This window comes from Sapajus apella, unplaced genomic scaffold, assembly GCF_009761245.1.
Source record: "Sapajus apella isolate SASKATOON/1434 unplaced genomic scaffold, GSC_monkey_1.0 scaffold112, whole genome shotgun sequence".
Taxonomy (NCBI): domain Eukaryota; kingdom Metazoa; phylum Chordata; class Mammalia; order Primates; family Cebidae; genus Sapajus; species Sapajus apella.
The window spans coordinates 4,834,401-4,847,943 of NW_022437052.1; the positions used below are offsets into that span (position 1 = coordinate 4,834,401).

The 13,543-nt window shown below is 52.3% G+C and overlaps 1 protein-coding gene across 2 annotated transcripts in view; it reads left to right on the forward strand.

The window, feature by feature from the left end:
* The window catches only part of PRKAR1B (protein kinase cAMP-dependent type I regulatory subunit beta), a 164,088-nt gene that overhangs the window by 123,318 nt on the left and 27,227 nt on the right, over nt 1-13,543 (forward strand). For both annotated transcript variants that reach the window (XM_032259910.1, XM_032259909.1), the window contains exons 8-9: nt 6,665-6,725; nt 10,468-10,589. In XM_032259910.1, coding sequence (XP_032115801.1) covers nt 6,665-6,725; nt 10,468-10,589 — 183 coding nt within the window. The remainder of the gene's footprint in view (nt 1-6,664; nt 6,726-10,467; nt 10,590-13,543) is intronic.

Sequence of the window (13,543 nt, forward strand, 5' to 3'; positions counted from 1 at the left end):
GGCCTCTTGGTCCCCTGGACTGGGCATGCTGGGGCCACACGTTGAAATGGTGAGGTCAGTGCCGCCAGCCTAGATTCCAGTGGCTGCACAGGCAGCTGTGCCCACCAGGCCCGCGGCCACCTTCAGCTCTGTGCTCTAACTGCGGCTTTTCTTATCACCTGTGTGTGCCTTGGGTGACAGAGGCCTGAGGCACTGTGCTTATGTGCACATATTTTGGAGCAGAATGCCCTTCTGGCCCAACATCCTTTACTGCGGCGTTGGTGCTCAGGGCGGTGGGAACCATGCTCCCTTTGGAGTCTCCTGAAGGGCTTGGGGCTGCACAACAGAGTTCTGGAGCCACCTCTGCCTTCTGGTCTCCAGGCACTGGGGAGGAAGGGCCTGGGGAGCCAGGCCGCTGAGGTTTCTGCTTCTCTCTGCATGGCTCTAAGCCCCCTCTGCCTGTAGCAGATTCCATCTGAAAGCGGCCCTGTGCCATTGAACACGTCCAGAGCTGCCCAACCATCCCAGGGCTGTGGCATGGTGTTGGCAGCATGAAAGCAGCACCCAGGGGCTGGACCATCCCAGTTCCTCTCTGTCCCGGGCAGCCTGGGCACGTTTTGGGCCCTGTGGTGCCCTTGTCCAGTGTCATGTGAGGAGGGGGCATGGTGACGTGTGGCGCCATGCACACAGTAAGTGCCCTGTGGATGCCACTTCTGTTCTTCCAGAGCAGACGAGGTGCTGCGTATGTGAATGGAGGTTCAGAATGACCTTCAGGAGAGTGTGGAGCTGCCCGGCAGTGTGAGCATCGATTCTGGAGCAAGACTGTCCCACTTCAGGTCTTGGCCTCACCACTTGGCAGCCTAATGGTCATAGGCAGGTCACACCCATGCTGAGCCTCTGTTTCCTCTATCTAGTGGAGATAATAGTAGGCCCAACTAAAGGTGTGGATCTCGGGAGGTGCCTGGTTGCTGGGGAGCACTCAGCATGGTGAGCCAGGCTTATCATCATCATCTTCTGGGAGGAGGAGAAATCATAGCAGTGGTGGGGGCTGCTGAGGACTAATGCTGGGTCAGTAGCTGTTTGCACAGATGTCTAATCCCATATTTGAGCACAGGGACCTGATGTCCCCCTGTGACTCAGTGGGAAGCAGACAAGGGCCATGGTGGACACAGCACCAGCAATGCAGAGGAATTTGAGAGGATGGAGAACAGCTGCTCATTTCAGTCACTTTTGTCATGGAGACACTGAAGACCACAGGGACAAGACTAGTTCAAGGGCAAGGGGAGTCATGGGCAGGCTGGGGATGGAATTGCAATGTCCTGACTTTCCCCATCATCACACTTCTCTGTGCTCAGTAAGAACCACCAACACCATCATTATTGCCACCATCACCACCATCATCAGCACCATCATCAGGACCCTCACTATCATCATTGACAACATCACTGTCACCACTGTCAACACCATTATCACCATCACCATCTCTGTCATCGGCATCACCATCACCACAACCATCAGCACCATCATCACCACCATCACTATCATCACCGCTGCCCTATCATCGATAAAATCACCATCACCATCACCACTATCACCACCATTATCACCATCACCATCACTATCATCGGCATCACCACCACCATCACTATCATCACCACTGCCCTATCATCATTGATAGCATCACCATCACCACTATCGCCACCATTATCACCATCACCACCACTATCATCGGCATCACATCATCAGGACCATAATCACCATCACTATCATCACTACTGTCCTCACTATCATCATTGACATCACCATCATCATCACCATTATCACCATAATGATCATTATCATCAGCATCACCATCACCACCACCATCAGCACCATAATCACTACCATCACTGTCATCACCACTGCCCTCACTATCATGATTGACAACATCACCATCACCACTATCATCACCATTATCACCATCACCATCACTATCATCAGCATCACCATCACCAGCACCATCATCACCACCATCACTATCGTCATTGCCAACGTCACTATCACCACTTTCATCACTATTATCACGATCACCACTGTCACCACCATCATCACCACCATTATCACCATCACCGTCACCACCATCGTCACCATCACCATCATCAGCACCATAATCACCACGATCGCTATCACTGCTGCCATCACTACCATCATGGCCAACATCACTGCTCTTATCACAACCGTCATTACCACCATTATCACCATTACCATCATCACTATCACCATCATCATCTCTATATCCATCTTCACCATCACCATTACCATCATCAGCACCATAATAACCACCATCGCTGTCATCACCACTACCCTCACTATCATCATTGCCAACATCACTACCATTATCATTACCATCACCACCACCATTATCACCACCATCACCACCATTATCACCATCACCACCACCATTATCACCATCACCATCATCACCATTATCACCACCATCACTATCACCATCATCATCACCACTATAATCACCATCACCATCATCACTATTACCATCATCATTGCCACTCTGATCACCATCACCATCATTACTATCACTATCATCATCACTGTTATCACCATCCTCACCATCACCATCATCATCATTATCAATATCATCACCATCACCATCCTTACCGTCATCAAAAGTATTATCACCACCATTCTCACCACCATTCTTGCCATCATCATCATCACCATCATCATCACCACCATCAGCACCATCATCACCACTATCACCATTCTCATCACCATCACCATCATTATCATCACCATCTATCATTTTCAACACCATCATCACCATTACTATCACATCACCACCATTATCAACATCAGCATCCTCAATACTACCACCCCACCACCGCCATTATCATCACCATCACTATCATCACCACCATCACCATCATCATCACCACCATCAGCACTATCACCATCACTGTCACTGTCCTCACTGTCATCACCACCATCACTATCATCCTTACCACCATCACCATCATCACCATCACCACCACCATTGTCGTCACCACTCACACTATCCTCACCAACATCACCATCATCATTAGCAGCAATGTAACATTTGTTGAGACTCATTTCTCATAATGACCCAGTGAGGCAGGGATTTTTATGATTTCCTCTCACCAAGGCTCAGTGATGCAGGTGACACATTGAACCCTGTACTTGTCCAAGTTGAGTGGACTGTCCACTCTGTCCTCCATGTTGAGGCTCTGGAAGGCAGGGGAGGGTGGGTGTCATTAGGGTCCTCATCCCCATCATGGAGATTGGGCTCAAGCCACACCTTCACGGGACTCAGTCATCTGTTCTGTGAGTGGGAAGTTTGGCCCAGGAGTCTGTTTCTGGACATTGAGGGAAGCTTGGGAGTGAGTGGGGAGGGCCACACTACCGGAAATGACATGTGCCCATGGGAAAGGTCAGCCTCGCCACCAGGGTCCAGAATAAGTAGCTGTGGAAAAACCTGGCCTGAGCCCCGCAGAAGTCGCCGCTGTGCTCTGGGACTTGCACGTCTGCCGTTCCTCCCCCATTTCACTGGAGCTTGCATTTTTGTCATAGTTTTCCAGGGACAGGCATTTAGCATCATGTGCCTTTCCTTCAGCCCTTCCCCCTTGAGCTGTTTTCCTTCCCCAGCGATCCATCTCTCTTCCTTCATCCTCTGCCCCACTCCCGCAGGGCCTCCTCCCTCAGCAGCTAGAGTCCTGCTCCATCCCAGCCAGGAGGGCTGCATGGGAGGGCTGCAGGCTTCCCCCTGTCTGCTCACCCTGTGTCCCCAGGGCTGCTCTCCCCCAGCCCCAGCTGTAGAAGGGGCTCTGTGGTGGCCCCTCATTTCCCCATGTGGTGAGGCAACCTTCATTGTGCTCAAGGGGTCCCTTTTTAAAGGAGACACAAGCAAGTTTCCATCTGATTGTGGGTGGCACAGATAGATGGGACAGGGGCAGTGGGTGGGCACAGGCCCTGGAGGCGGGGCTTGGGCAGACCCCACGTTGCCATGGCAGTGGGGTAGCTTCAGTCATGGTCCTCTGAAGCACCCACCTCCTCTGCTTTCTCCTCCTCCTTGGGTCTCTGAATTGTGAAAATGTGATGAGCACAGCCCCTGCCCCTGTCCAGGGTGCTTGGTAAACACCACATGGGGGTCTGATTGTGATTTCCATTTTCATACGTGATTGGAGTGGATGGGCAGATGCTCTGAACAGCGCCCCTCAGGAGAAAAAGGTCTGGGGAGACTGACAGGCATTTGGGGGGCTCCTCTGAGTGTCAGGGGTCTTGCTTCTCACATCCAGTCCATCTCTCCTTCCTGACCTCTCCTTTCTACATACATTGCTTAGAAGGTGAAATAAATGGCCGTCCTTTCACCATTGCCCCCAGGCACTGTGGCAGCTGGGAGGGTCCCTGGCGGGGGAATGTTTAGCCAGCCTGCTGTAGGCCTCAGAAGAGTTTATAGATTTCTGTCCTAACCTAGGTCTCCTAGCCTATCTTAACCCTTAGGATTAGGTTTTGCTGGATGCATTAGTTAGCTGTGGCTGCATAACGAATTCGCCTCAAGCTTAGTGGCTTCTGTCAACAAAGTCACATTTGTTACATTTCCTGTCGGTCATGGAGGAAGCAGCCCAGCTGCACGGCTCTGGCCTAGAACTCTCCTTTGGCTGTGGGGATCAGAAGGTCTTATGGGGCAGAGGAGGATTGCTGTGGCAGGTTCCCCCCACCGTGCTGGAGGGTGGCCGGACAGCAGTGCTCCTCCTCTGAGTGTCTCTGCAGCTGAGCCATCCAGGAGAAAGCAGGGCAGAAGCCAATGTGTCTTTTACAACCTGGCTTTGCAAATCTCAAATGCATTTCCTGAACATCCTCGGAGTTGCATCGGTCAGCCCAGTCAGCCCTATTCATTGTGGTCTTAGTTGCATTGGTCAGCGCTATTCATCGTGGGACAGACCTCGCAGGGTGTGGACACCAGGAAGCGAGCGAGGATCATTGAGTCCTGGCTGCTGCCATGCCACACATAACGGAAATACTCAAAATAACAGTGTCTTAAACCACGCTGCTGTTTCTCACGCCCAGGAAAGAGTCTGTCTAGAGTGGGTGCCTTGTTCCATGGGGACCAGGAACCGGCTCTCTTTTACTGTTGCTCCTCAAGGGCCCAGGATAGCTGCTGCAGCCCCAGCCATCATCTCCACATGCCACAGAGCAGGAAGGAGGAGAGGAGAGGGGCGTGTTCTGAAACTGCACTTGCCACTGTGTCTGCATGTCCCTGGTCAGCACAGGTGGGAGGCATCTGGTAAACCCTGCTCAGCTCACTGTGGTTTTCTGTCTCAGGGCATTATGGGAATCTGTGAAGTGGCACGTCAGGGAGGAGTAAACTATGTCATCATTTGACAGGTAGAGAGGCAGGGGCCGCTTTGGGGCTTTTAGAGCCCTGCCTGGGTTTTCCTTCTTGGTTCCATGGTTCTTGTGTAGGGCAGTCACACAGCCCTGCTGAGCCTCAGTTTCTGCCTCCGGAAAATAAGGACAAAAGCACATTCCCCTCACAGGGTTATCTGTTGCAAGATCGATGTGGGTCAGCATGCCCAAGAGCCCCCTCACCGACCTGGAGTGGGCGTTCAACACAGCAGGTTCCCTCCTCCCTCCTCTTTCCACACCCCAGGGGACTTATCTAGGGCCACAGAAAAGCCTTGTCACTAGCACATGTCACCTCTCGGTCTGACTCAAACCCTGGCATTCACCCTACTCCAACATGTGGCCTCTGTCAGTAGATGAGGCCATTTGTGTTTTAGCAAAATCAGATTTGCTGCTGTGCAAGTGGACTGTATGTCTCTATTTTCTGAGTGTGCGGCGCTGAATTGTACCCATCATGTGGCTGCTGTGCACAGTTGTGGAGTTTGTGCACTGTACAAAGGCCTGGGCATAGGGCCGAGAGAGGCTGAGACCCAGGCTGCTTTCTGCGCACCAGGCTGGAGCCGACTGCCTGGAGCAGGGGCCTCATTCCTGTTTGCACCGGGGCCCATCGGCTTGCTGGAATGTGTGCTCGATGAAGGGGTGTGTTTTTCTAATTCAAATTTGTAGTCCTAGTTTTTAGAATGAATTCTAATTTTGAATTCACATAATGCTGACGGGGCCCTGTTTGTTGGTGTTGTATTAATCAGTATGCTTTTCCCAGGGGTGAGGGAAGTCAAGTGTTGGCTTTAACAGGGAAGGATTCAGCTTCAGGCATAGCTGGATCCAGGGTTTTAAGCTGATGTCAGCCACACTCTCTCTCTTTTGCATTATGTGCTTGAGTCTCTGTATTGGCCTCAGTTTCTCCAGATGTGTTTAGGAGCTCCCTCCCCTTCCTGGCTAGAAATCTGGGTTCAGGCTCTGGCTGGCAGTGTGCTCACCGCGTGGACCTACCACTGGCCCCAACTGGGTGGGGAACTCTGCTGCTGGCTAAGGCACTTAGCAACCATGACGGAGCTTCTCCAGAAGCCCCCCAAGGAGGAGGGAGGCCGGGGACATAGAGCACTGTGGCAGCTCACACAGCCTCCGGATCATTAAGGGCTGTTGGGACTCAGAATGCTTGGAGGGTCTCCTTTAAAAGTTGACAGTCATTTGGGGAAATCTGGACACATCAGAATAATTCAGGCACGAAGATTCACCTTCTTGTCTGTTTTCCCTTTCTCCCAAACAGGGCAGCACGCTGAGGAAGCGCAAGATGTACGAGGAGTTCCTCAGCAAGGTCTCCATCCTAGGTCAGTGGCTCCACCCTGCATGGCTGTGCGCATAGACATCTGGGCGCCTGCCGGCCACCCCACCTCTTCCCCATTCCCTGCATGGCTGGCAAACTGAGGGTTGTTGGTATTATGGAAGTTTGGGATGCAATGCACACGCATGCTCACACTCATACATGTGTACACACAAACGCATGCATACACATGTGCACACATGTAAATATTTGCACACACAAATGCATGCATGCACATGCACATGAGTATGCACAGACACACACTGTACTTGTTGGCAAAGCCCAAGAGCCCGCATCCTCTCCTGTGGGCATGGCTGTCCTGCCTCTCAGCGTCTCTGCCATCCTGTGTGTTTCGTGTCTGCCTCTCCCTTTGCCGTCAGAGTCATGTCCCCGGCCTTCCCTCCACGCCAGTCCATGTTGAGCTGAAAGCCAGTGTTACCTCCCTGTACATGTGCGAGCTGGGTTGAGCTGCTTTCCCTGACTGTTCTGGTTCCCTTTTAAGGGTGGTTTTTCTGGGAGCCATCTCTGCCCTTTCTGCGCCACCACCATCACAGTCCCTGGAAGGATAACAGGGCAGGCAGGTGTTTCAGGTGCGCCTCGGCCCTTTCACCCTCAGGTGAACCTGATCAGCGGTCTTGCGAGGAAGACGCTGCTGAACCCTGAGTTATATGCCATGGCACTGGCTGGGCCAGTGGGGCTCCTTGAGATCCTGCAGGCAGAACCATGCACATGCGTGTGTGTGTGCATGTGCGTGCGTGTGCATGTGGTTATGTGAGTGTGGGTGGTGTGTGTGCATGTGTGCACACATAGATGTGCCCACATGTGTGCATGCATGGGTGTGAGTGTGGATGTGTGCACATGTGTGTGCATGGGTGTGAGAGCATGTGTGTGTGCACACATAGATGTGCCCACATGTGTGCATGCATGGGTGTGAGTGTGGATGTGTGCACATGTGTGTGCATGGGTGTGAGAGCATGTGTGTGCACATGGGCTTGCATGCATGTGTATGCACGTATGAGAGTAGGGGTGTGTGTGCGTGTGAGTGTGTGCATATGGGTGTGCACACCCATATGCACACACTCACACGCACACACATAGCACTCTCTGTGGCCTCTCAGAAGAATAACAACAAGACACTATTCCCTTTTCTTGCCCAGTCACCGTCAGCACAAAGTCCTCCCAAAAGTGGCTGGTGGGATGGTGCCTCTGCAGCCAGCTTTGCAGACAGGTTGGCCCTGGATGAGCCTGAAGCTGTGGGTTTTGGCATTTCTGTCCCCACACTAGAAACCTGGGAACGGCGTTTGTGCCTTGGTGCTCCTGGGACTCCATGTTCTACTCCTGAACGCACAGGGCTTGGCCCCCAGGACAGGAGACCCTCTAGTATCAGCACGGCCCGCATGCGAGCTGCGAGTCTGCAGAATTCCAGCTCAGAGCTCGGTGATGGGTTTTCCACCTGGGCAGGTGCATGCAGCCTTGTGATGTCTTGTCCTTTGGCTGCAAGTTGACCTTGTGAGGTGCTTTTTGGGACACTTTCCTGCATTTATTCTGTACAATTTGCACAGTGAATGGAGATGCCTCCCATCTCTCGAAATAAAGATTAGCTGGACATGATGGTATATGCCTGCAGTACCAGCTACTTGGGAGGCTGAGGTGGGAGGATCACTTGAGGCCATGAGCTTGAGAGCAGCCTGGATAACATATTGAGTCCCTGTCTCTCAAAAAAAAAAAATTACTCGGGTGTGGTAGCTCATGTCTGTAATTCCAGCACTTTGGGAGGCTGAGGTGGGAGGATCGCTTGAGTCCAGGAGTTCAAGGCTGCAGTGAGCTGTGATCATGCCACTGCTGTCCAGCCTGGGTGACAGAGCAAGACACTGTCTCTTAAAAAAAATTGGGACCAAAAGTGCCATCTCCCCATGATTTCTTCTGTCAGTTTGCATCCAAGATTTATGTAGTTGGAAGATCATTTTTGTTTTCAGAGCTCAGACTACTACAGGTTTCAAATATAATAGAGTAATAAGCATTTGGCTGATCACATGTGTGGAAATGAACGTCCTAACTGTAGCTGACTTCTGAAATGAAATCCCTCTATTTACTGCCCTTGTAAGGAAACCAATAAAACACTCCAAATTCATGTGCTGGTCTCATTCTACACCCTGAATGCCAGCCATAATGGCACTAAAAAATCACCTGCATAATTTAGTTGTGAGGTGTGCACTGATGCATTGACCTGGTTGGGAGCACGCCCGGGTTCTGAATTATTCAGCAGCTTCTGTCTGGTACAGACCCTGTTTTTAGGAAGCTGGTCAAGCGACTCTGGTTATGGGGGCCTCACCCTCCTTCCCTGTGCTGCAGAATCTGCCCCAGCCCTGGGGTTCACGGGAAGCATTTTCCTTTGCAACACGTGGTGTCAGCAGGGATTTTTAAGGAGAAAAATCTCACTCCTAACCTAGATCTAAAATAAATGCTTTGCTTTTTATTTTTAGCTTCTGACCTACATAGGTAGCATCTGATTTGTATAGGCCAGGAAAGATTTTTTTTTTTTTTGTCAAAAAAGAGTTAATCAGGTGATCATTATTTTCTTATAATATCTCACATTAGTAATTTTTTTTTCCTTCCAAGGGTTAGGGATGAGTAAAGACAGGGAAGGGAAGACATGAGAAGGGTGGAAAGATACGCTGAATTTGCAATCATTTAAAGATAAACTTGGCATGAGAATTAAGCATTTTGACCTAAAAGAGTAGGAAGTATACTGCGCCTTAATCTTGCAACATTAATGCAGTCCTGTGTTCTTTGATCGGTCCCCTGATGAACGGTGTTTCTTTTGAGTCGGAAGTTACCATTCTGAATTATTTTATGTTATTCATGTATTTTTTTTTTTTTTGAGACAGGGTTTTGCTCTGTCTCCCAGGCTGAAGTGTAGTGATGTGATCATAGCTCACTGCAGCCTTGACCTCCTGAGCTCAAGTGATCCTTTTGCCTCAGCCTCCTAAGGAGCTGGGCCCACAGGTGTTCACCACCACAGATGTCTGATTTTTAAATTTTTGTGAAGATGAGATCTCACTATGTTGCCCAGGCTGGTCTTGAACTCCTGGCCTCAAGTGATCCTCCTACCTTAGCATCCTGAGTAGCTGGGACTACAGATACATACCACCATGCCTGGCTAATTTAAAACATTTTTGGTAGAAATGGGCTCCCATTGTATTAGCCAGGCTGGTCTTGAACTCCTGCACTTAAGTGATCGATCATCCTGCCTCAGCCTCCCAAAGTCTTGGCCTCCCAAAGTCTTGGGATTACAGGCCTGAGCCCATTGTGCCTGGCCTCTGAATTATTTTAAATCATTTAGTAGCCTTTGTGCTTAGCTGGGACTCCATTGTTTGTAAAAATGTAAGCAACTCTATTCTTATGAAGATAACAGAAGTATTTTCATACTGAGTTAACCTGGAGTCAGTTTTCACTGCCAGGTGTTTACATTAAGCCAGGGATAAGCGTCAGAAGAGCTCCTTCTGCATCTGCTGAAGAGGGCACATGAGCCACATGGGTCTGGGACCCGCTGATTGCAAGAAAACCCAGGCCCCCTGGCACAGAGGTGCTGGGGGTCGGTATCACGGCCTCATTTTACGCAGTTTGCTGGTCACGGAGCTGGTGTTATGGGTGCTTCAGAGGCTGTCTTTCGGAAAGAGTGGTTGCTTTTGTCTTGGACTGTGGCCAGGGAGGTGTGGACCCTGGGATGACCTGTCCTCCCCCGACAGAGTCCCTGGAGAAGTGGGAGCACCTGACTGTGGCTGATGCACTGGAGCCTGTCCAGTTTGAAGATGGAGAGAAAATCGTGGTCCAGGGAGAGCCTGGGGATGACTTTTACATCATCACGGAGGTGAGACACGCTTCCCATGCGGGTGCTGTGTGTGTGCACTTGGGTGGGGGTGCGTCCTACCTGCTCCTCTTCCACTCCTGCCTCACCCTTCCTCTGGAGTCAATGCCGCTCTGTGACCACATGCTTGTCTGGGGCCTCCACGGGGTGGGTGGGCCGTGGCCTCACACTCTTGCCACCGAGGTTGCTCCCCATCCTCAAGCATCGAAAGGCTCCCTTCTTAGAAAGGTGGCTGCTGCCTGATCTGCATGTGTGATAAAACTGCGTGAAACTGGCCAGGCTCAGTGGCCCGTGGCTGTAATCCCCGCACTCTGGGAGGCTGAGGCGGGTGGATCACCTGAGGTCAGGAGTTCGAGACCAGCCTGGCCAACACAGTGAAACCCTGTCTTACTGAAAATACGAAAATGAGCCGAGTGTGGTGGTGGGTGCCTGTAAGCTCAGCTACTTGGGAGGCTGAGGCAGGAGAATTGCTTGAACCCGGGAGGTGGAGGTTGCAGTGAGCCGAGATTGTACCATTGCACTCTAGCCTGGGTGACAGAGTGAGACTCTGTCTCGAAAAGCAAAACAAAAAACCTGCCTGAAACCTGCACACAGGGCGTGCAAGGGCGGGTAGAGCTGAGGAAGGGAGTGGCGTTGGGGATGGCACTGCGTCCGTGTCCCGGCTGTGGCGTGGTGCCGTGTGTACCTAGCGGGTCACTGTTGGGGGCACTGCATACATTTAGGGTACGCAGGATTTCTCTGTGTTATTTCTACCAACGACACACAAATCTATGATGATGGCAAAATTAAAAGTTTAATTTTAAAAAGACGGTGGCAGCTTCTCTACCTGGATACGTGTGAGTCATTTTTGCCGTCTCACACCACAGCCCCATCACGGGCGGGCAACAGGTGGCTCCATGGAGCCCCTGAGACGTGCTGGAGCTGCAGTCCACGGTGGCTTCATCCAGACTGTTGGGTGGGCTGAGCAGCTGTCGTGGGGACAGAGCAGGAATGTGCATATGAACTCCCATTCCAGGTGCTGGTGAGGGACGCTGTGCCTGTGAGCTAGCAGGTGGGACTGGACTCCAGAGGTGGGGCTTGGACACTGCACCTAATTGAGTACTGGCTAAAACAGGGCCAGGGTGCAAGCAGCTCTCCCCAAGCCACACCCACCAGCCCTCCGTGGCAGTTTACCGTTGCCATGGCAATGCCTGGGAGCTCCCGCCCCTTTCCATGGCAAGGAGCCTATGACCCCAAAAATTTCCACCCATAACCAGAGATCTCTGTATAATGCACCCGTTTATGTGCATGTAATTAAAAGTGGGTATCAGTGGGACTGCCAAAGTCACTACCCTCAGCGCATAGCCTAGGAGGAAGAGCTCGCAGCTGTAACACCAAATACGGCCGCCTCAGTAAAGCTGTTTATTCCACCTCCTGCTGGTCCTTGAATCCTTTCCGGGCAAAGCCAAGAACTCTCACAGGCTAAGGCCCACTTCGGTGCCCGCCCACCCTGCATCACCTGTGCACCGTGGTTATCTGCACTCTGGCCTGCCCTGTTATCTGAAGCTCTCTACGGAGTAATGCTGGAGGAACCTGGACCGGAACCCCAGAGCCAGCAGCACGTCCATCCCCCAGAGCCTGTGCCTAGGCCGTGGCTTCCCTGAGGAATCCCCTCCCCAAGTGGCCCCGGGCAGGAATGGGTGACCCATCCAGGCCGTGTGGTAACCTGCCCAGCTCTGCAGAACCACGTGTGCTCCTGTGTGTCTGACATGTTTCCCACGTCTCTGGCCCTCAAGGGCAAGCAGAATCTTATGCTTGCACACTCCCTAAGCACACGCTGCAACTCTGTACCTCCCATCGGGAAATGCTCGAGTCAGGGTGGCACAGTTCCTGTGGGAAGAAAATGTGCATTTCTCTGGAGACCCAGACTTGGCCCCTGCACCAAATCCTCACTACCCTTCCCTGAGGGCCACATTCAGGGTCTCTCCTGCCCCTCATCCCATGTGCTTCCCAATGTGGCACTCCTGTAAAGAAAGATCTGGAAGGCTGGGGCAGAGCAGGAGAAATGGCAGAGGCCGGAGGCAGCCAGGCTGGCTGGGGCGTTGGAGGCACCGGGAAATTTCTGCAGTCCTGGAAGCAGCACCAAGGCAGGTCTCGATGGGGCAGCCACCTTCACGGAACTCCACGTGGTGGATTTGGGATCCCAAAACCTGAGTCACTTCCCTCTCCATATCCTGGAATGCTCGTTGTGTGAAGAATGAATGATTCTTGTCTCTGACCGAAACATATGGCAGGCTGTACGAATATTCACGAAGGGGTCCCTGCTGGGGAACGATTCTCAGGCAGTATTTCCGGTCTGTAGAGTAGGGGACGCTTCTTTAAAAGGAGAAAAGGAGGAGGGAAAGGAAGAAACCATGGGCAACCCACGTGATGATTCTGGTCAGTGTAGAAGGAGGCTCTGGCGGGGCCCCAAGAGGGGAGTGAGCCCAGCTGTGATGCCAGAGTGCACGCCCGCCCGTGTGCAGAGGAAAGGATCCAGAGGGCATGACTGCCTGCGTGCAGAGGAGAGGATCCAGAGGGCACGACTGCCTGCGTGCAGAGGAGAGGATCCAGAGGACACACCTGCCCACCCGTCTGCAGAGGAGAGGATCCAGAGGGCATGCCTGCCCACGTGCAGAGGAGAGGATCCAGAGGGCACGTCCACCCGTGTGCAGAGGAGAGGATCCAGAGGGCATGCCCGCCGCATGTGCAGAGGAGGGGATCCAGAGGGCACGTCCACCCGTGTGCAGAGGAGAGGATCCAGAGGGCATGCCTGCCTGCATGCAGAGGAGAGGATCCAGAAGGCACGTCCACCCTTGTGCAGAGGAGAGGATCCAGAGGGCACACCTGCCCATGTGCAGAGGACAGATCCAGAGGGCACGCCCTCCCGCATGCAGAGGAGAGGATCCAGAGTGCACGCCCACCCGTGTGCAGAGGAG